Source organism: Cylas formicarius, unplaced genomic scaffold, assembly GCF_029955315.1.
Source record: "Cylas formicarius isolate icCylForm1 unplaced genomic scaffold, icCylForm1.1 PGA_scaffold_4__25_contigs__length_36172078, whole genome shotgun sequence".
Lineage (NCBI taxonomy): Eukaryota > Metazoa > Arthropoda > Insecta > Coleoptera > Brentidae > Cylas > Cylas formicarius.
Window position 1 is genome coordinate 15949456 of NW_026844334.1, and position 21742 is coordinate 15971197.

Consider the following 21742-nt stretch of genomic DNA (forward strand, 5'->3'; position numbering starts at 1 on the left):
TAAAAATTGGAAAAATACACCGTAATACGCTAAATATTACTTTATTGTAAATGATAAACATAAACCATAGAACTGTTCTCTGAAAATATATAACAGACTCATAGTTTTAGCAATTTAGTAGATCAGATACTAACAACAAATATACATTTTTTGAGAGAAATTGGGTCAACTTTTTGCCAATGGAGTTCTTAATTTTTAATTTATACAGTTGTTTAAAAAAATTGGATTACAAAATAGACCTCTGTTCAGTAATTAGAAATAGGAATACTTTTAGATTTTCAAATTTTCTATCCCAAATGACACTTTCAATTATTAATTAATTTTGAATTGTTGCACATCAAATTTTCATCCAAAGGCCAAACATGAGTGTTGAATTCAACATACTATTTTTAAAATACTATTGATGACTTGAGTCCCACTAGTAGCTTACTGATCTAAATTACTCATACAACTACAACAAGGCGCACGGAGTTTTTTCTCGAAATGGGTTGACCCGCTGACTTGAGAAGCCCACAACCAGACAGTCGTCCTGTTCGTGTTCTGTCACATATTTTATTATGTCTTTTACGGCTAATGAAACTGGCATTCTTTTGATCGCTGCTTCGCGACGCAATTGTTCCGTAACTGCACGTTGCTGCTGCAAGTTTGAAACAACCATGTCCATCAACGCAGTATCTGACAGCGTTATGATGAAAACTTCGGTTCCACTAGCGACCAGACAAAAAAAATGGGCGGACTGTCACCCAGATGGTTATTTACGCGATGTTCTGCATACACAATCTGCTGCCACTGCTAAATTTAACGTTCTCAAAAAACTCGCTCAAAAACAGCTCAACATTAACGTAATTGACTATATCCTCCCTAATTTCACCACAGTCCCATAGACCAGAAACTAAATCCACCGATTGCTTATGCAAATTGCTCAAATATTGGCTTTCATAGAATAGAACAAGTAGCGTAACTGCGTATAACGTCACAACGTGTGATACAAGCGACAATTTCTTTAACTGGACAAAACTAAAACAGCCTTTTATTAAAAATAATTCGGCACACAAATACCGTTTGCCCGTTGTGAATTTATAGAAATAAAATTTACGTTATTGGTCCATTTGTTTATAGTCTCTATTCCGACCCAAAGATTGCTCTGAAATAAAAAGTTCACTTTGAAGCATTCTTTTTCCTATATTTATTAGTTCTCACAGGAGATAATGGATCAAAGTTGCCTTGGTTCATAATGAAAGGTAGCAATTAATATAAACCAAACAATTAACATAATCTAACCAATATTATCTACTTGATGGGCCAAACGACGTCACTGCAGTGGCACTAACGAATTACATTACCGATATAACTATCCTTTTTTATTTACCGTCTCTTACTTTTATCACCTATGATGATGAGAAGGGTGTTGGATGGTTTTGGTTTTTTTGTTCATCTGATACGCTGACATCGATGTCAGAAAGAAAGGCTGATATGTCAGTTTTGTTTGTATTTCGTTGAGCCCAGCAGTGCATATATGTGCACTGAGAAATTGTCTGTGGAAGTGACAGGTCTTGACAAGTGGTGGTAACTGATGTGACTAATTTTAATAATCAGTTTTGTTTTATTTTGCTTATGTCTTTTTAATTTTTACTCTTGGCAAATATTTGTCTTTGTTTATCTGTTAAATAACGGTGGTACTAAAATGTTTTCCGATATTGATTAATTTTTCCTTAATTCCATTGTTTCTAAATCGAAATGGAGCCAAGCTCTTCCAATATATCGAAATTAAAACAATATTCGGAAGCAATCGAGTTAAATGATTTTATAGATTTTTTAATTTCGATAGATGTTTTGGGTAAAAAGGATTATTATGGAGTTTGGGTTCAGGTACGCAATTAAAGACTTATTTTAGCAATCAATTCAATCATTTTCCATTTTAGCCCGAAAGGAACAGACTAAACGAAATTTTTAATATTGTAGTCACAAATGGAAAAAAACATTTTGATCTGGTTTTGGAATATTTAGTTAAAAGATACCCAAACATTGAAGAAATTAAGGAAGATGAAAGGCGTTTTAGAATATCATCAGTAAGAGGCAGTTTTCCAAAGTTGCCCCCAAATTATGTCAGGAGAGAGACTTTGGTAAGTTGAGAAAATGATGAGTGTTTATTATAACGATTTATTTACCAGTGTTTCATTAATTCTTTTGTAAATGGAGAGCCCAAAAATATGCTTCCTCTTGATAAATTAATTGAATAACTATTTCTTTTAATGCGGCATCAGGAATGGATTCAATTGGTAATTACCTATTTAATTGAGTAGTTTGTTTATTTAATTCTTACGAAACTATAAAGGTTTAAATACTTTCTAAACATGTTTGTGTTGATTATAACATTATTTCTTTGATAGTCAAAACATGTAAAATCAGTATTGGAGAATATCACCTGGAATAAGAAGTTGGTAGTCTATGGTATGATGGGATATGGAAAATCATGCCTTGTGAATGAAGTGTTGAATGACAAAATTCTCCGTAAATACTTTGACAACAATGTCTTTTGGGTGAATTTGGGAGAGTATCACAACAGCAACAATGTTTTACAAACAATGTGGAAGTAAGAACAATACATTTTTTATGATAAAATATCTAATGAATTAAATTTTTAAGGCTGTATTGTAGCGCATGCAATAGTTCCAACAAGATTCACTGCCCTGATGATGTACAAATTTTAAAAGAGCATTTAATTAACATTTTCCTTGAAGAGAGACTGAACAATGCCCTTATAATTTTAGATGATGTTTGTAGCAGTGAAGTGCTTAAACTTTTTGATATTGGCTGTAGGACTGTGGTCACAACTCAAGATAAAAATATTCTTGGTAGAGAAGATGCTCACTTTGTGGAGGTATACAGAATAATGATCAATTAGCATAACATTTCATTTATTTTTTTTAGGTTAAGACTGGTTTTTCCTTAAATGAAGCAATGAACTTATTTAGAATATCATTGGGTACAGATAAAGATCTCCCTGTAGGTGCTGAAGAAGTGTATTACATATGCAAAGGTCATCCTACCTTAATAGCTTTAATAGGATCCTATTTAAGTGATAACAGAGATCATGCATGTGGAAGCAAGGATCTAATTTGGGGGTATATTGAAACAATGTTTCGTAAAGGTGAATATCGATTAAATGAGTTTGATGAACAAGTCCAAATACCAAATGAAATGATTAAGAAATGTGTAAATCAGCTGCTTTCAAAAAATGCAAAGCTCAAATCTCGCTACGAAGACTTGGCCATATTCCTACAAGATGTCAACATTCCCCCAGAAGTGCTGGAAATACTTTGGGACACTGACCCGTCAGATGTACGCAATACCATGAACAAATTTGCTGAGAAATCTCTTGTGGTACCTTTCTATCATTATGATCTCCAAAGGTTTATATATGGTGTCCATGACATTTATTTGAACTACCTCAAAGAAGAAGCAAAAGATAAGCTCACTGACATTCACAGGCGGTTGATCTTAGGCTATGACAAATTAACCAATGGAAATTACGCTTTCCTTCCTAATGATAACTATTCACTACATTTTATTGGTTATCATCTGTATCATGCGAAGCACTATGATAGGTTTAACATTTATTTTGACTTGAAGTTCATTGAAGCCAAGCTGAAAACAGTAGGCAAGGAGGATCTGCTTCGGGACATGGAGAAATATGAAAAGTTTATCACCAAAGAGGTAAGTTTTATTATATTTTTTGCCAAATGTTAACTCAAACAATAATCATTAATCTGTAGTATTCGCTGTATAACTCTTTCTGCAAATTTTGTTTGTTAAACCATTGTTTATGCTGGAACTCTCGATGGACAATATGTATCTTTTATTTTAAAAACAAATTAATTTTATACTGCAAATAATTAAAAATTAAAAGAATATAATTAGTTACTGTTACGAATGGTGTCGTGGAGGCAAACATATTTTTTTTTTGTTGGGAACTGAAAATCTCAGTCAAGTCTGTCACAAACATCAAAATGTTAACTCAACTTCTTATCATATTTGAAGTTATTATTATTTACATATTCTGGGTTCCAGTATAATTTTCTCGAAACATCCTTTAGGTATTTGTTAGAAATAAATGATGATTTTAAGGAGAAATTCCCAAATATTCATTTTCAAAAGTGTTAACAAACTAAAATAAATTTAATGTTTCAGAATGAGGTGCTCAAACACAATTTATTGGAATATAAGGAATTTATCAAGAAACTGGGCGCGAATCTGTTTAATTTCCCGAAAACAGACATTATCCAATATGCCCTGCAGGAGGACAAAAACAATTATGTTTTTAAGGTTGCGTTGGATGCTGCCAAAGAATCCTCCGAGTTGTATTTTGAATTTCAGTGAGTTTTCTAATCATCGAAAAGCTTAAGTGAGCGTACGTTATTTCCATTTTTTTTAAGGCGACCTGTTGGTGATTTTGGTTATTCGCAAATAATTCAAGTCAAAGACGACGTTACTTGCGCTTGTTTCGTAGATACGCCCCAGCACATTTTGGTCGGAACTGCTAACGGTAAAATAAAGGTTCGACTAGAATTTTCAGTTATATGTTTTTGTTTACACCCTCCTTTTAGCTATTTTTTGAGCAGTATGAGAAAGAAATATCGAGTTTTGTGGGGCACACTGGTTTAGTAAAGAGTTTAGTAGTCAGCCCGGATCAAAGTCACTTTTTATCTATCGGCGAGGATGGTTTGGTTTTCTTGTGGAAGTTCTCGGCCGACAAGAAAAGAAATAGCATGGATCCAGCTTTGCCAGGTTTGTTTTTTAAGCTAAGGAAAAAATTATGTTAAAAATGAGAGGGAACTTGAACAAAATTTTAATTTGAAAAATATTGCTTATAAAAGTAAGTTTATACTATTAAAAGAACCACAGTTCACACAAAAAAAATAATTCTATGGTTTTATGAAACAAATATAAGCAATTAAAAATTGTAAAATTTAAATCCTCTTTGAAACGCGCTGTCATTGTGAGGTCAATTTGCTGCTTAGACTATGTGCCAGCTGGACGGTAACATGAAGAGGTCATTAGAGAACGACTACGCATTAGTCTTGGTAGTTTTAATTTTAATTTTAATCTTGATCCTGTTTCTTGCTTTTGTTATCTTGTCTTTAGTACCAAAAAGAAAGTGTTGAAAATGCCCGAAGCCGATGGTGACATCTTACATACAAAACACCGAAAGTTTTTCTTTTGCTGGGTTTCGAGGTGTTAAAGCTAAAAAGTATGTTCATAGAAAATTTTGTCAATAGTTTTAAACCAATATAATATTGTAATTGTAATTTTGAGATTAAAAACAATGATAATATCATTAAGGAACCGGTAGCATGAGCCAATTTTATGAACAACTTTTTTATAGAAGCTCCAAATAAAATATTTGAAAAAATTAAGAAGTCATCTAAAACGCACAAAAATTCATTTCTAGATGTAATTTAAAGTTTCCCTGAAAGCATGTACATTGGACCATTCTCTCAAGAGTGTTGTTGTGCCAAATAAAATATTTGAAAAAATTAAGAAGTCATCTAAAATGCACAAAAATTCATTTCTAGATGTAATTGAAAGTTTTGATAATTTAAAGTAATCTTTTATTTATTAAGGTTTGTTAAAACTGTTGTATAAATTTTTAATGTGATCTACATTGTGTACCTAATTTTCACCTACTTGACTTGATTGTATTCTAAGTATGTGGGATAATAAAGATATTATTATTATTATTAATCAATTTAAAGTCTTCTAGTTTTTAAAATTCAAATGGTATATCAAATAAAGTGTAAATTATTCAACAAAAAAAACAAAAAGGATTTTTTTTAACAATAATAGAAACCTAAATACTGATTTTAAAGTATATTGGAATTGATAACTAATGGTGTTCCTTATTTTATATAGATCAGGAAGTCAGTCATTCTTCTGGAGACTGAAATAGGATGGGTGCAAGTTCGAAGAGTTTGCAGGGTTAATAAAAAGTTTATTTGACGTTTTACGGGTTAAATTCAAACACGATGGCATGATTTGAAATATTGTTTTTGTGATGTTTCCATTATTACCATGTAAAACGTAGTAAGCGCGAATACAAACTTGCGTAAACACACTTTACACGAGCCAAAAATAAACGTAAATCATATAATTCTCGGCCTATAACCTGAAAATAACACTATAAGATGCCGTATAGTTCGAAAAGCAGCGGTATGACGACGTCACGATCACGAGCGCGTTTAGTGTCGTTTAAAAGGAATTGGGTTTTGATATTTGGTATGCGTTATTTCTAACAAATATATTAAAGAAATAAAAAAAATGTTCAAGTTCCCTATTAGTGACTACAAAGTAGTAAATTTAGCTTTTCCGAAAAGTTTATTATTGATTATGACCTTCTCTTGTTTGTTTGTTTTTTTTTTGGATGAAGGCAGGGTGGATATCTTTTTTTTAGTATCTCCCAAAACTACCCAGAAAGATTGGCAGGACATGTTTACACCAGAACGGGGTCAAATTAAACCAAAACGGCGTTTCGAATTGGAAAAATTTGGCTCGGATGTATTAGTTTCCGCGAATTTTTCAATTAATTTCCCGAAGTGTAATCGCATAGTGACCGGATCGCAGAAGGGCAATTGCTTAGTGTGGGACGTGGACTCGCCCAAAGTGCTGGCCAGTACGGGTGGCAGAGGTTACGAGACCTCTTGCGTTTATTTGTGCGATAATTATTTAATGTTCTCATATGAGGATTTGCTCATCACATATGAAATAATTGAAGTAAATACCGAAATTAAGCTCACCTTTAAAAGTTCGCTGTATAACAGGGAAAAAATCAACTTTTTCTTTATTAAGAATGAGGAAATTGTGGTGGTAAGCGAATCAATAATCAACTTGTGGAGGCACGACTGCAAGCAGTACTCATATAAGGTGGACCCGGAATGGGGAAAAAACGTTTGCGCAGCACTGACAGATGATGGAGCGCATTTGGTTATAAGCACCAACCAACACGCTATCTATTTTTGGGACGTCGAAAAGCGTAAAACCGTTCGAATGTTTGAGAAAGGATCGGTGAAGTTTTTGGACACAATTTACGACGAAAACAGCTCATTTCACATGCTCCTCATTGGTTCTGATCGGAAGACACTGCAACAGTGCCACATACAGCCATGCGAGAAGGAACCCAACACCCATAACTGCTCCAAATTTGTACCATATTGGAAGAAAAAGCAACCATTTATTCCACTTGTGTGCGCCAATGAGAATAAAATTGAAATTCTACATGGGTACACTGTAGTATCAGAAATCGGGAACATACCAAGTGAGGTAAGTGTATTAAATTTTAGCCCAACTTAATTTTTTAAAAAAAGGACCTCAATAAAATGTCAATATCGAAGAGTACAATATTTCCCATTGATTTAAGGTTTTAGTTAGTTGTGCATATTTTTAGTAGAATGTTCAATCCAAAACCTGTTAAATTTGATTGCCCATATCGCTATTAGGTAATTCAGTGACCCTGCTACTGCCTTTCGGATGACTATGATATTTTCTTAGAAATTGAAATGAACTTCCGCACATCCTCTCCATTTTACCTACTAAACTGCACCTTTACGCCATTTTCTTTTTAAACAGCTATATCCACATACTTAACACATTGCTTAAAAATGAGATTATTTTTTATAATTGCTACATAAGTTCCATATTCTGTTTGACTTACTTTTCGAATAATGACGATCGATTTTGGTTTTTGTTACATTTTTGTGATTTTAAGAGATTTCTGGGATGATTCTAGATTTTTTTTAATAATAGTTCCTCGACTTTTTTGGAACGAAAATCATTAGAAAGTGACAAGTATTATCAGCTATGGATAAAACTTTATTTGGTCTAGACTGTAGTAGTTGTAGTTTGTATCTCCTCGGGAGGAGATTAAACATAATATAGGATTTAGGAATTATGCAAGCTGATTGATTATATATTAATTCGCACTGCTAAGTATGTAAGGGAGATACGTCCGTCAGATCCTCAAGTTAAGTTTATTTATTCTACACTGTGGTAGTCAAAGTTTGTATCACTCTTGGGAGTCAAACTGCTAAGTAAGTAAGGGAGGCACATTCTTCAGATCCTCTAGTCAGAGGGTATTGGGGAACAGTTTTAAGTACTTGATTATTCTTCCCAATAGATGGAATGCACATCCCTCTCTTCAAATCACTCAACCCCTGTCATCAACCTCTATGAGAGAGTTTCCTGTGCTAGCTTCTCACTAACGGCTGTACTAAAGCTTGCAAGGGGCAAGAAATGTTGCCCAGTGGTATGGGCGGTCAACTGATAGATTGTTGCATTTTCTGCAAATTTTTACTGGTTTGTACTTTTTCTTGCCTGCAAGTTGTATTTGTGGAAACAAATCTACTGACTTTGTGTCACCAACCCACCAAATGGCAACGTTATGAATTACACACGAAAAATGTGACTAGGGGCGAAGGGACGGTATATATGTTTTAATTGTTGTTTAATTTAATAGTCTAAATCTAACATAAGAAGTGACCCGGAGTTTTGATTAACTGCGTGTTGAGTGCCATTATTGTTGTAATTATCAATATATGAACAATATTGTAATGCCACTGTGTTAAATATCAAGTGGTGGGTGGTGCGTTGAGTAACCTTCACCACTTGCCTTGAATTCTATAGCTTCGTCTAGTTCGTTTCCCAAAACCAGAGTGGATTATTAATAGTCTAAAACCGACATAGGCAAATCTTTAAATACTTTCTTAAACAACTTACACCTTTTAATTTCCCGTTTCTTAAGCAGGTAACTTACGCATGTTTTTCAACGTGCGGCAACTACGTCGTGTACGGTCTATCCAACGGTGATATACGTGTCTTCAACATAAAAACAAAGACTGACCGCCCTCTCAAAAACCTCCCCCGAAGGGGAAAAATTAAGTACTTGGAGTGTTTTCCGTACACGATGCTCGACAATCCCGCGGAATACAATTTCAACAGTGACGTCGTCGGGATGAATTCCATACTGGCAGTATGTCAAGACGACTTCATTACCGTTCACGCGGACCACAATTTGTACTCGTTAAAGGTTCGAGAGCCGATGGTGCTCGTAAAGCCTCCGAATATTATAATCGTAAATAAGAATTGCCGCGTTCACTTGTGGAATGTGCAAACTAATCGATTAGTAGAGTTCAGCAGCGATATCGACAATTATGGCATCGAAACGACGTTAGTGTCGGCAGCGTTCTGCCCTGCAAAAGGTTTACTGGCTGTATGCTTTAAGGAAGTGCGTGGCAATTTCTTAAACGTCGTTCGTATGGATGAAGTTTCGCTAAAGATAGCTGTACTGCGACACATAACATTGGAATCCGTCGCTACATATTCGAAGTTTTCAAACGACGGCTGTCTCTTAGCGGTCAGCTTGCAGTCGGGGGTAATTAACATATGGAGCCTTCAAAATGACTATAAGCTGACCATGCTCGATCTGCACAGCGACTTAGTGGAACAGCTACTATTTTCTCCCAGCATCGAACCAATTTTGGTTAGTTTGAGCGACGAGGTTGCGTGGTGGAACTTGACGACGCTTAAAGAAGCACCGAAGATCGATAAGGGAAAACCCAAAAGGTAAGATTCATTTAGTGTCGTCTCAATACCAACCTTCTCTCGTTAAGTTAAGCTACTACCTACCGAATAAGATTAATTAATCGTTAATTTTAAAAATTGACGGAATCTCGTTTTTTGTTGCAGTATTGAGTTATTAGATAACCCTTTGCAAAGTCTGGGTAATCTAAGTATTAGCTTCTCGTATGACAGGCCTTTCGTTGGAGGGTGTGTCAATTTATTGGCCTGCGTCCGGTTCCGTTCGAAGGCAAAGTTTATCTCTGCTTCCAACGATTTCAATTCCTTCTTAGTATTAGACGAAAAGGGGAAGATTTATATTATTGAAGTCGTCAAACCCAATTACCTGAGCTAATAATTGTTGAATTTATTTTTTTTCTCTTTGTTTAACGTTTTTGGGTTTTTTATTCGAATCTTTTTAAATCGATTCCAGCGACCGTCTGATAGGTGGTTAATGCTTTATAGTGGGGCCTGATTTCCTGTGATAATTGCTCCGTTTGATGTTTTGAGTTGAAAAATCTTGGCGAGCATTTTTACCAAACACTATTTATAGACGGATTTGTATGTATTTTACATTAAATACATATTTTTTTAAAAATAAGAATTTAAAGATACATCATTTTGCTCTTACTCAGCTTCATTGGGGTTAGAATATCGCCAAATGTGCTCAATTTTTGTATATTTGTACATTTTTATTGAATGTAAGACCAATTTGGTGCAACGATCAAACAATATGTGCAACGATTCGTGACCCCAGTATGTGATTATTAATATTCTAGTGATCTTATAGTTAAGATTAAAAGTCTCAAGAGTCAACGATATTAACATTTTTTCGTCTTTTTTACGAAAGTAGTCCAATTGTGCGACCGTATCTGAAATAAATCGCTATAGCTGCATTAAAAATATACAGTGTACTGAAACTTGACCTAAAACCCCATCAGTGAATATGTAGCGAATCGATTTCAAGAAAATCTTTATCACTTGTGCATTTTACGTAAGTAAGATCTTCGCTGCATATGTTTTTTAGTTGAGGATTTTTTTTCTGAACTGTAGTTTAGAAGTAATTTAAATTTTAAAAAATTAAATAAAAAAAAATTAAAAAAATAAATAAATAAAAAGGTTAAAAAAGCTTTTTTTTCAACTTTTTATTTATTTTATGTCAGGCTATTCCTCATTCTATTCTAGAATAGGATAATTAAACTTGGAATTGTCGGAAATTATTCCTTTTTTGTTTTATCCTAATTCCAAGCGGGGACTTGAATGTTGATAAAATAAATTTGTTGAAATCGTGCAATGCTGTCAACATTTGCTAGATGTTTTTAGGTCAAATTTAACAGACTGTATGTGTACGCCTTTCCAGTGAGCCACTATAGCTCAATTATGGTGTTCTTTTTTCAGTGGCTTTTTATATTACCTATAGAAAAATTTTGATGCATTCGTACCCATTTATTTTGGAGGACATTGGTACACAATTTGATCTAGATTTAATATAGTTGGCTTGGGTCTGCGTAAGACAAATTTTGTTTCTAGGCAATGCGCAACGAAGTGGGACTTTCTTTCTACATATACGCGGTATCACCAAAGAAATTCCAATTCTAAAAAAGCGTCTGAATTTATTAGACATTGGTAATTCTTTAACTCCTTCATTGTTAATGTACTTAAATTGATTTAACTCGAACTTTATCTGCATTTGGCGGATTTGAATAATGTCCCATTTTGTTGCGATTATAGTTAATTGTCGTTTTTATATATTTCTTTGTTGTTTATTATGTTATTGTTTATGTTACTTTTGGATAATATGACTCTATTTTGCCTATAATTTAATTTTTGAAGATGTTAGCATTCCTGCATATTTCAATAAATTAAATTATCGAATTCTTCAAAATTATTTTATCTGACACACATTTTTCAATTTTGTCCATTTTGTCCTTTTTTTTTAATTTAAAATGATTGATTATGCCAAACGGCACCACCCAGTGCCACATTTTTTAGAAAGTAACATTCTTGTAACAACTTGTTACCGTCCTGAAGCTTATAGGGTTATATTTTTTGTCTTTTAGGTATTGAAAAAATGTAACGATAAGCTTCCATTAAATTTAATTCAATTTATTATAAAATAAATGAATTATTTATTCCTTATATAATTGTCCCGTACCAAAATGTTGTTTTACCTTGTTGGGGTCGATTTGCGTGGCCCAGTCTTATAAATAGCTCCATTTTTTAGTGATTATTTATTAATTTTTAGTTTCAGCTCAATATTTTTTATATATTATATATTTTGTATATTGAAAATCAGTAATTAAAAGGTTATTATAGAAATTCGATTCGTATTTATTTAACCGAACTTAGGAATAGGAACAGACATAAAACAAAAATTGTTATACATTTACTCCATAAATTGTACATATGTCTAGCCTATGGTACAATATCACATTTTAAAGAGTGGGCTACAAATTAATCGAATGTGGTTCGTATTCAAGAGCACTTTTTGCGTTTCAGTGATGGAATTTTCTTGAAGGAGCAGGAGAAATCAATGCGGTAGCGTTAGGAACGCCATCTCCACCTCTAAATAAAACAATAAGGGTTTCCCGGTAGATTGAAACTTAAAAATGATATTCAAAGTATCCTTAAAAGTACGAAACTGCACATTCCCAACAAATTATGACACATGAAGTAGACTAAGCACTTCAGAAGTCTAACGTTATTTTTGGCAATTATTTAGAATTAGAATTTGCTAAAGCTATCTGATATACATTACCCTATAGGATAAACCCAATGACAGTTTTTTTTTTGTAAATATATTTGTCTAATTTCCTAACAAAGATATATTTGTATATGTATAAATAATTTTTACAAATTTTACAAACTATCAAAAAAAACTTCCCGACATTTTCTCTATCGTTATTTAAGAGTGACATGAAAATGATTGTTTTGTGATAGCGAAATTTTAGAATTCCTGCAGACATGGATTTGGCTAAATTTCCTCGTGAAATTGTTTGTTTAAAATAAATCTCTTGTGTGTTAGAGCCATCGTCGTAAAGTTTGGCACCATTTAGTCGTCAGAAGAAAAAATAAGAACTTTGGAAACACTGCCGTGTAACACTCAGGCGTCAGACAGATATCTCGCATCGGTTTGACTTTACGCACAATAAATATCATAAAGCAAAAAAAAAAAAAAACAGAGGACCCGTTTAATTGCGACACATAAATTTTACTTAGTCTCTGAAACAATTATTATCTTTAAAATGGGAGACGCGGATACACGGTGATACATTTACAATCTGTCTACCACGATCAGTTAAACACATTTATAAATATCGATTTAGATTTTAGAATGTTTAACACGTTTCTCTTGGGTAAATAGTTGGCTCAGCTACGTGTCCAATTATTTAAACCAACTACTAACCTTTCCAATTTTATTTGTATTTGCTACTACAACGATTACGTTCTCTAGTTCCGCGTAATACTTATCACACCATCTCGTACTGATGCCTCTGGATACAGTTCACGTCATTGCCCTTGCTGTTCGCCACTACTGGAATGGTCATCGATGACTGATAATTCCTAGAATGGTGCTTGAAAAGCGCTACTTGTTGAGGTTGTTGACCCTGGAATGGCATTTGATCGTTCGCCTCATTGTAATGCTGGTACTGAACCCGAGGTTGGATCGGTTTTTGTTGCGTCACGTCGCCGTTGCTGAATTTACAAAATACGGGTTTAAATAGGATATTTTCTTACATTCCATAAATCCACTAAAGTACACCTTATCAGCAGCAAGCGAATCTACGGACCTACCACATATCTCAGTATCATGTCGATGGCGAAACATGCAATGGCAACACATAAATCCAAAATTTTAAATACTTTCTTCCATGCAATAAAATTTTAATAATACCTTATTACGAACGAGATTCTTTTGTACATTTCTGAAAGGGTGTACAGCAAACCAGGACACTTTTTTGTGTCCAAATTTGTCATAGATAATCAATCCTATTTTAATTTTTAATGTTAAATACCATAATCCAAGAACTTTTATGAAATGGATATACAATGACTAGAAATATATTTTCAAAATGTGCACCACCATATTACAGTTTTTAAATTTAATTTTTTGCTTCATTTCCGCAAGGTCCGAGAGAAAAACTTATCAAGCTGAATACGTAAAATGAATTCTGCAAAAATAAACCAATTTTTGCTGTCCAGATGTATTTAAATAATCCTTTTTACTACTCATTTTTAAACATTACCAAAAAAGTACTAAATTTTGCAGACACCGGGATGGTAATTTCGAAAGTAATGCCCAGTATTCTTTTCAGTTTCTAAGAAATTGGGACACCCGATGCATATGTGCAGAATCCACCGAAATTTTAGCTTACTGGTTGTTAACAGTTACGTTCTTTATTTATTGCCAACTCTACAAACTACTAAATCAAGCATTGCCTATGTCTTATAAACATGCTCGCAAAGTGCTACGCTTTGTAGCAAAACTAACCTTAGATCAGGTACTTGTTTTACGACAGAGACAATCTTGTGACTGGCTGACGAGTGGATAACTTCTTGGCTATAATCCGGAAATGAGGAGTTGCCAGTGTGATGTTTGGAGTATGGTTTCAGGGGACTGCCGCACTGATTGTAACTAGGATACTGTCTTAAGGCCGCTGGAGGGTAAGCGGCCGGCACTTGACCATAAAGCGGACTGATGGCTTGGTACTGCAGCGCGGAAGGATAAGTCGCGGGCACGCAGGTCGCCCGAGAACCCTGAGACATATAGTTCGGATGACCGTACGCCACTTGCCGATATACGACTTGCTGCTGTTGTTGTTGCGGCGGTGATTCCTGGAACAGGGACACGCCGTACGATTGGTGGATAACACTCTGGGACACCTGCGTTACGTTGTGGTACGGTTTTTCGTGATACGTGCCCCTGCCAAATTCGTTAATCAGAGCTTCCGTATGCTTCACGTCCATGACCTGATGACGTAGTTTCGGTGTGTTGGGTAGCGACCTCGAGCCAGCCGAAGCAGTTTCCCAATCTTTCAACAGAGCCCGAATACGAAAATTTTCCGCTATTTGCTCACTTTCCGATTCCGAATTGTAGTCCGGTCCCTGTGGGGGAGGGTAATATCGTATAGAGTTCTCCTGTCGATGTACCCTTTTTACGACATAATCCAGTATTTCACTTTTTAAATTTTATGAAGGTCTAACCGCAGGCCTACCTCGCTTGGGTTTCTCCTTCTAAACCGCAATAATTAGATCCGCAATTCCACAATGACGTTCCAGAACCGTACTTCGGTATTTCGTGCATACAAATGCTGAAAGCTGCCTGATTTGTGTAGTTTCATCGGTGAGATTCCTCAATGATTAATAGTTCATTCAGTGCAAAATCCATTTTTACTTTCAAATTTTTATTATAAATATAAATGAAAGAATATTTATGAAAAAAAAGTTATTCTACATCAAAATAATCACTATTCAACTTGAAATCGAGCTACCTCAAGTAGGGACCGTTTTAAAACATTTTAGTCCAAGCAAATACAACAGTCCGCACATCACAGTTTCTGTCTTAAATACGACACTAGCTTGTGATAGACGTTATGAAAAGAATAGACCATTCCGATTAACAACAGGCAGATCTTAAACTCATTCCGAAGTCAAAGCCATAAAAGGTTGTAAAAACGGTATATTGTTTGGTGAACTTTACCGGAGATTATTTCCGTTTACTACACGAATTGTGGAGGACGTAAATGAAAATATACCTCTATCTTTTATAGAAAATATGAATTTTCCAATATCCAATAAAGACATGTAATTTCCGTAGTTGAAAATATATAGTGTTGCCAAAAGGTAAGCGAGTGTATGTATCTGGAAATAACCTTTTTGGTTAGTATGGTCTATTTATAATATAGCCGCCAGAGGGTGTAAAAACTGGAGTTTTTCTAAATTGTAAAATACAATAGAATGTTTATTCCATTCCGTGCAACTTTGGTTCCTAAATCTTCAAATAAGGTGGGAGGCAAATATATATATTTTTTAAATGCGCATTATCTTGCCCTGTGAAAACGAGTTACCATTAACATTACGCACTTTGCCAACCGCATTAAAAACTTAATATAAATTGCAGCGATATCTCTCGGTCCCATGTAATGAACCGCTTGTACTTTTTTTAGTCACCCTGTATCGAATAAAGTTTAATTAAACTTGTAGATATCTGTAACCGTATAGCTAACTAGATATTTAGAGGCATGCATGCTGTGAGGACATTCAATGACGTTCGCCAATCGGCAAATTTGATTTTGTATATGGAATTTTATAATTAACCAAAGATATGCTTTTTTAAAATTGTTTCGAATCATCGAGTAATATGCCATTTTCTAGTAAAAAATTTTAAAGACATTTTTTTTGGGGTTGTTTAGTTACAAACAACACCGGATTTTCTTTTGAAAGTAAGGAAAACAGCGGAATTTACTTGTACTTTTAATAATTTTTTCAAATAACAAAAGCGCATATTTGAGATATATACTTACATTTTCGATTTTTTCGTCTAACATCCTGAAGAAATCTTGCTGACTAGTTGAAATTTCTCTGAAACGCAATAATAACCGAAAATCAGGTTCTTCAAATGACAAGTCAATAGCTTGTTGAAAAAAATTAAGCAGGCATAAGTGCCTCAGTTATATATCAAACGATTAAATTGTTTTTAGTACTAATATAGTATACGCATAGTCCAAAACAACCCGCGAACTTAAGGCTTGAATTGCACTTATACTAAAAATAAACCACAATATTGGAAAACGGAATGCGAAAATAGAATTTATGTTTTATTAATAATTTAGGCTGCTTAATCGTTTCTTTTCAATAGTTCTGGTTATACCAAAGAGCTCCATTCTAACGAGAGGCGCCAACCCAGATTTCTATGCACATGAAGTGTCGGGGAGACTTTCTTAGTTTTTTGATTATGACCTATTATTTTATTTTTATATAATATTTTTTAGATTACGCCGGAAACTACGTGTGCTTATCGAGGGTGTCATTTTCATGCATGGGTATTAGTCTCTTTGCATTAGTGAAAACCGAAGCTTATTGGAAATTTAGGAATGTAATGAACATATAATAATTGCTTGAGTGATATCCTCTAGAACTTACATCATATTATTTAATAGAGTAATTTAAATAGTGTGTGTAAATAGTAGCATCTCTGAGACATATTATATTACAGACCCCAATTTGTTAAAAAAAAATCCAATTGTAAAAATAAAAAAAAAAACACCCGAGCATATCGAGAGAGAGAACGGTTTTATTTTTTCTGGACATTATTTAAAAACGGATTACACTTTTTCCGTTCTATTCAGGGATGTCAAAATTTTTGTATGTTTCTAATCAAATTACTGAAAAGAGCTTCGCTTGCGGAAAATTCCACGTTGATACATTAATTTGGTACTCACATATGCGCTAGTAGTGGCCCCCCTGGAGGTTTAAGTAACTTTTTTTGGCTATCGCAGTCTTCTTGGTTCTCGCTGTTTTCGATTTCGTTTTCTATACCGTCTTCCTCTTCCGATTCCGTCTTCTCGGGCGTGGCTGCAACAAACGCGTTACCTTCATACGTCAAAATATAGATGGGCAAAGCACCGCACGACGAGAATCACCTGACTTTTTGGAACTGCGTTTTGACTTGGATTTTCGTGGATATATGGTGATTTTGCTGTGTCCGCAGCCCATCTTGGTGCCCTTTTTGAGAGTTCGTTTAGCAATCACATGACTTCGTGTGGACAAAGACTTCGTCATCAGCCATTAGCCGACTTATGTCCACAAACTCGAAGATAATCGGTGCGACGTCTGCAACAACCCACGAAAGTCTGAAACGTTTGGAAATTTATGGGCAATGAAAGATGTACGTACGAACTAAACCGTGGCGACTTCAAGACTGGTCGAAGTATTCTAAAGGGTGGTAAAATAAAATTTCGATCAGGTGATACTCAAATATTTACCCGGGCTCGATTTTCAATTAGAGACGGCCGCGGTCTTAATTTCAATTTCGTTAATTAGACGCCTTATTAGAAAATTAGCTGGCGTTATTCTAATTATAGTTGCAATGATCTGTGAGTGTTTTATAATAAGTGATTCTGTAAGTGAAACTGTAATGAATCGACATAAAATATTGAAGGTAAAAATATCTGATCTTGATATGTGCCCGCCTAAACGACTGCCGTATGTGGATTTTTGTTTGCACTATAAATAAATTCCTTAGAAAAAATAGTTGGACGCACGCGATTAAAATCAGAGAAAAAAATTTAGTCTCCTTCAAGCAATCTTTATTAATTTGGAAATAGGAGAATTTCAATTCTCAGAAGGGTGATACAGCGAGTCTCATCACTTTGTCTGTTTTATCTTTGCTGTTTTTTATATTTGACAGTTTTTCCATTTAGATATTTTAGATATTATTAGGCGAACAAAAATATGGCGGCCGAAACGGATTATAAATAGAACATGTTTTTATTAACTTTTATACCCTTTACGCAATGACAAAAAGGGCACTTTAGCGAAAAATATTTTAAAGCAATTTCAGTGTAAGAGTTTTAGATTAACAAATTTGTTTAGGTATATAAGTCGTAACGTCGTAACGTAGGATAAGCTGACTGATCGTATTTAGGAATGGGGATGTCGGAATGCTTAGTTAACCACCCACCTCTAGTGTAAATCTATAGAAAGCTAGAAGATTTCAGTTAACGAAAAACTGCAAACAGAAAAACAAAATTGATTTGCTTATTCGACGTTAGATGAATTTTAAATTTTATTTTATATCCGATCAATCAAAATCATTTATCAACAGAGCGACAATCCTTAGCGCAGCTGATTTCGGCGTCCGACATTCAAATAAAGTTTATTTGAAATTTAATTACCTGTTTCTGATGCGAATATTCAGGTGTGTGTGCAGAAAAAAAAGATATATGATGTAAATATGTTTAGACTTTCTTAAAATGCTTTCTTTTGAATTTTTATAAAAAAAAATAACACCGATACCTATAGAGAATGAAAAATTGTATGGGCCTCTAGGTTAATTTCTTAGTGTCACAAAGACATGCAAAGAGCATTGAATCAAGGAGAGGGACGAGAAATGATACGCTGCCCGAATTTTCGTGTTGCGACGTAGGTGATGATATAGGTAGATAATATGTACGAGGTCCGAGTTAAATATTAAAAAAAGTAAAGTTATGCTTAACCAAATAGGGTACAACAGCCATTTTCTAAATCATATATATGTATGCCGAGATAGAGGTACTTTTGAAGCCAACATGAAACCATTTTGAGGGGGACCATTCAATATGCGCATGCGCAAGTCAATTGATAACTCGCTTTCAACTAATAACACCTGTTCTTTTAAACCATCCAATAAAACCTTACGACGTTCAACAATCACCATGGACGCTAATAGTTCATCAATAACACTTTTCGGTTTGTATGTTTATTTAGTTAAAATATGACAGATCCATTAAATTTTCAGGAAAAGAAGGCAAGTTAAGCGGATGGAGATCATTGTTTTGAAAGAAAATTGGTGCAGGTTTGATATTATCTAATAGCTATATCTCTGATGATCCCCTTGTAAGCGGTAGCAGGACGCACATATGTTTTAAAAAATATATTGATGCTGGTAGTTACTGCGACGCCGAGTTGCGGGAGGTTTGCGAATATTAACAAATGCCTGTGAAAATTTTCCTTCTCAATATTTAGTGTCTCTAAAATTCGTCAATATAAGATTAAATAAGAGAAAGAGATTCTTACAAATCTGATGGAAGCACCGGCAAAAAAGAAGTTGTTACATTTAAACACCATCTGTTACAAAGTTGAGTGCTGTTTTTACTCGGATTTTTGTCTTTTATGTTTCTCATCAGAAACAAGCTCGTGCGTATCACGTAGGTTAGTTTATTTTCGCTTTAAACAGGTATTTCTAAACAAAAATGTCCAGTATAGACCACCGCGCGAGGGCTATTAAAGCAGTCATATGCTAGTGACATATTCAATCAACGGTGACGTCATCGCTTACGTCAAATCGAACCCACCGAGTGCTAACCGTGTCATGGTCACCAGAACAGAAAAATTTTTGTGGCTCACACGTTATTCGACTGGGATAAGCTGAGTGCGACATACCTGATACGTCGGCATTGCGTTTTCTATCGTAAAAAAATTAACACAGTTTTCGCACATCAGCACTCGTGTCGCAGTTACCCTCGACGATGTTTTTGTTTATTGTTTTCGCTGGCGTTTTGGAATCCGGCCAGCGGCACCTGCGATATGCGATAATCATCGACCCGTCGATATTTCGGTTTCGTTTCACTCGACGGACATTCAGGGCGTGTCGTCGTCAAATTCGATTTGGTCCGAAAATTGATTGGAAAGTACGCGATATCGAAAAGAAAAATTCGCCACAGGCCGCACGTACACCGACCGCTGCAGATCAAACTGGCTTTTAATTCCGAAATCAAAATAGGGAAATGATACGAGTGCGATTCGGCGCCGTTCGTGAATTCTCGGACGCCGGATCGACCTCTTGGAGAAAATTTAGAAATAAAGGCGACTGAAAACACACACACGGTGAACGGGGAAAAACTATATTACCACTTGATGATTACCAGTTGAATAGGTAAGGTATGTTGTATACCTTTGCGGAATCGATACGTGATAGACGAGGATGGATGTTCGCGGCGGGGGATGAAAAATGGACTTAATTTAATTATTACGCCCTTGAATTGGGCGGATATAAGCAGCGGCGATGGATTCGTGTTTCCGTGTAAAACGTATACGTTAACAGCTCTATTTGTGTCTCAAACGGAAATGAAAGAAATCGATACGAGTACATTATTTGCGATTGGAACACCTGGAAAAGTTAGTGAATTGCGAGGTCGACCCATAAATCGCTTCAATTTTCCAAACGGCAGGAATTTTTAGTTTTTAGTCTTATTTTTGGTTAGTTCTAGACTTGTTTTCCGTTTAGGTTGTATAACTATTTTTGGTTTAATTTTTTCGTATGAGAAGAGCACAATTTTCATTACTCATTGAATTTAATAAGCAATAATAAGAGAAGCATCAGTCCAACAGTCTCAACAGCGGCAAAAAATCGGTGATAGATAATTTTTGCCTTAATTTTTGATAGAAATATGGTTAAAATAATGTTTTTTAGTTTTGGATAGTATTTCATTTCTGGAAAAAATTGGAAATTTGCAAATGCAGATGCCTAAAAATTTGTTTGTATTAAACTTGAGAGGTCTTTAACTAGACGTTTATATAAACATTTTTCCTATGTTAAATGCGTCTGCCTTAAATAACTATGTTACATTTATTGACATTTTCTATTTATATTTTACCCTGTTTGTAACTTGCCCCGGAATTAAACCTAAATCATCATATATATAACCGTTAATGCATCAACACACCCCTATTATATCCAATTAGGTATCCAATTGCATTAGTTCAGAAGAAAAGAAGAAAACTGGTCCTGCCATTGGATGCTGTGTAAAAAAACCCAGCCTGACCAGGTTTCGCCTTTTACGAAGCATAACCAAGCTACAAAGGGTGTCAAAAAATGCAACATTTTCAAAATCACCATGTAGCTAAATATCCGACATAACTACATTTGTTTTGTTTTTTGTTTCATTTCACGAAAAAAACGCCTTGGGTCTGCAACACGCTAGCTTTGCTGATAAGGAAAATACGCCGTGAAGTTATCAAATATGGGACGCACTATACATCTTCATAAACAAAATGCACCCACAACATATTTTTTTTATAGAGGATTAGGAATTTGATAATTAATCAGACATCAGCTTAGCTCGTGGCGATCTTGTTTGCCCGGATAGTGTCGGGTTGGTACTTCTACCGGAAGTCACCGAACGACTAAACCCTTCCTTTTTTACCCTTTTGTCTTCTTGGAACTACTGACTGGCATTAGTTCAAGAAGAGGGTCTCCTGATTGACTGAAGTTCAGCGAGCTTGTATAAGATTTGGCTGTTCTATTCTTTTGGCAGAAAGTATTTGGTTTGTCATTTTGAAGACATGGTCCCAATTTGTCAACGACTCCTAATTTTTTCAACATATTAGTGTAGTCAATAATAATAATAATAATTATTATTATTATTATTAC

General features: G+C 34.7%; 3 protein-coding genes across 7 annotated transcripts; 1 reads left to right on the top strand and 2 right to left on the bottom strand.

Moving 5' to 3' along the window:
* Positions 1-25: 25 nt before the first annotated feature.
* On the bottom strand, positions 26-941 carry LOC132700838 (guanine nucleotide-binding protein subunit gamma-1-like). The gene has a single exon (XM_060668405.1). It carries the CDS (start codon positions 662-664, stop codon positions 452-454), a length of 213 nt encoding a protein of 70 aa, XP_060524388.1. The 5' UTR covers positions 665-941; the 3' UTR covers positions 26-451.
* A 468-nt stretch (positions 942-1409) lies between these two features.
* On the top strand, positions 1410-12788 carry LOC132700438 (uncharacterized). 3 transcript variants are annotated; one of them, XM_060667756.1, is made up of 12 exons: positions 1410-1869; positions 1923-2123; positions 2265-2279; positions 2391-2593; positions 2647-2881; positions 2932-3717; positions 4192-4376; positions 4437-4557; positions 4608-4788; positions 6452-7317; positions 8795-9615; positions 9739-12788. In XM_060667756.1, the coding sequence occupies exons 1-12, from the start codon at positions 1738-1740 to the stop codon at positions 9962-9964; spliced, it is 3972 nt and encodes a 1323-aa protein (XP_060523739.1). In that variant the 5' UTR covers positions 1410-1737; the 3' UTR covers positions 9965-12788. The 3 variants fall into 3 exon arrangements, with proteins under 3 accessions (XP_060523739.1, XP_060523741.1, XP_060523742.1); XM_060667758.1 differs by having other exon boundaries at positions 8798-9615; XM_060667759.1 differs by lacking the exon at positions 2265-2279.
* On the bottom strand, positions 12008-20201 carry LOC132700439 (uncharacterized). Of its 3 annotated transcripts, XM_060667762.1 has the most exons (7): positions 19753-20201; positions 17253-17442; positions 17052-17184; positions 16134-16191; positions 14503-14715; positions 14102-14445; positions 12008-13305 (listed from the first exon to the last, which is right to left on the bottom strand). In XM_060667762.1, exons 2-7 carry the CDS (start codon positions 17389-17391, stop codon positions 13080-13082), a joined length of 1113 nt encoding a protein of 370 aa, XP_060523745.1. In that variant the 5' UTR covers positions 17392-17442; positions 19753-20201; the 3' UTR covers positions 12008-13079. The 3 variants fall into 3 exon arrangements, with proteins under 3 accessions (XP_060523745.1, XP_060523744.1, XP_060523743.1); XM_060667761.1 differs by having other exon boundaries at positions 12009-13305; positions 14102-14715; positions 17253-17462; positions 19753-20198; XM_060667760.1 differs by having other exon boundaries at positions 12010-13305; positions 14102-14715; positions 19753-20197.
* Between the last annotated feature and the right edge of the window lie 1541 nt (positions 20202-21742).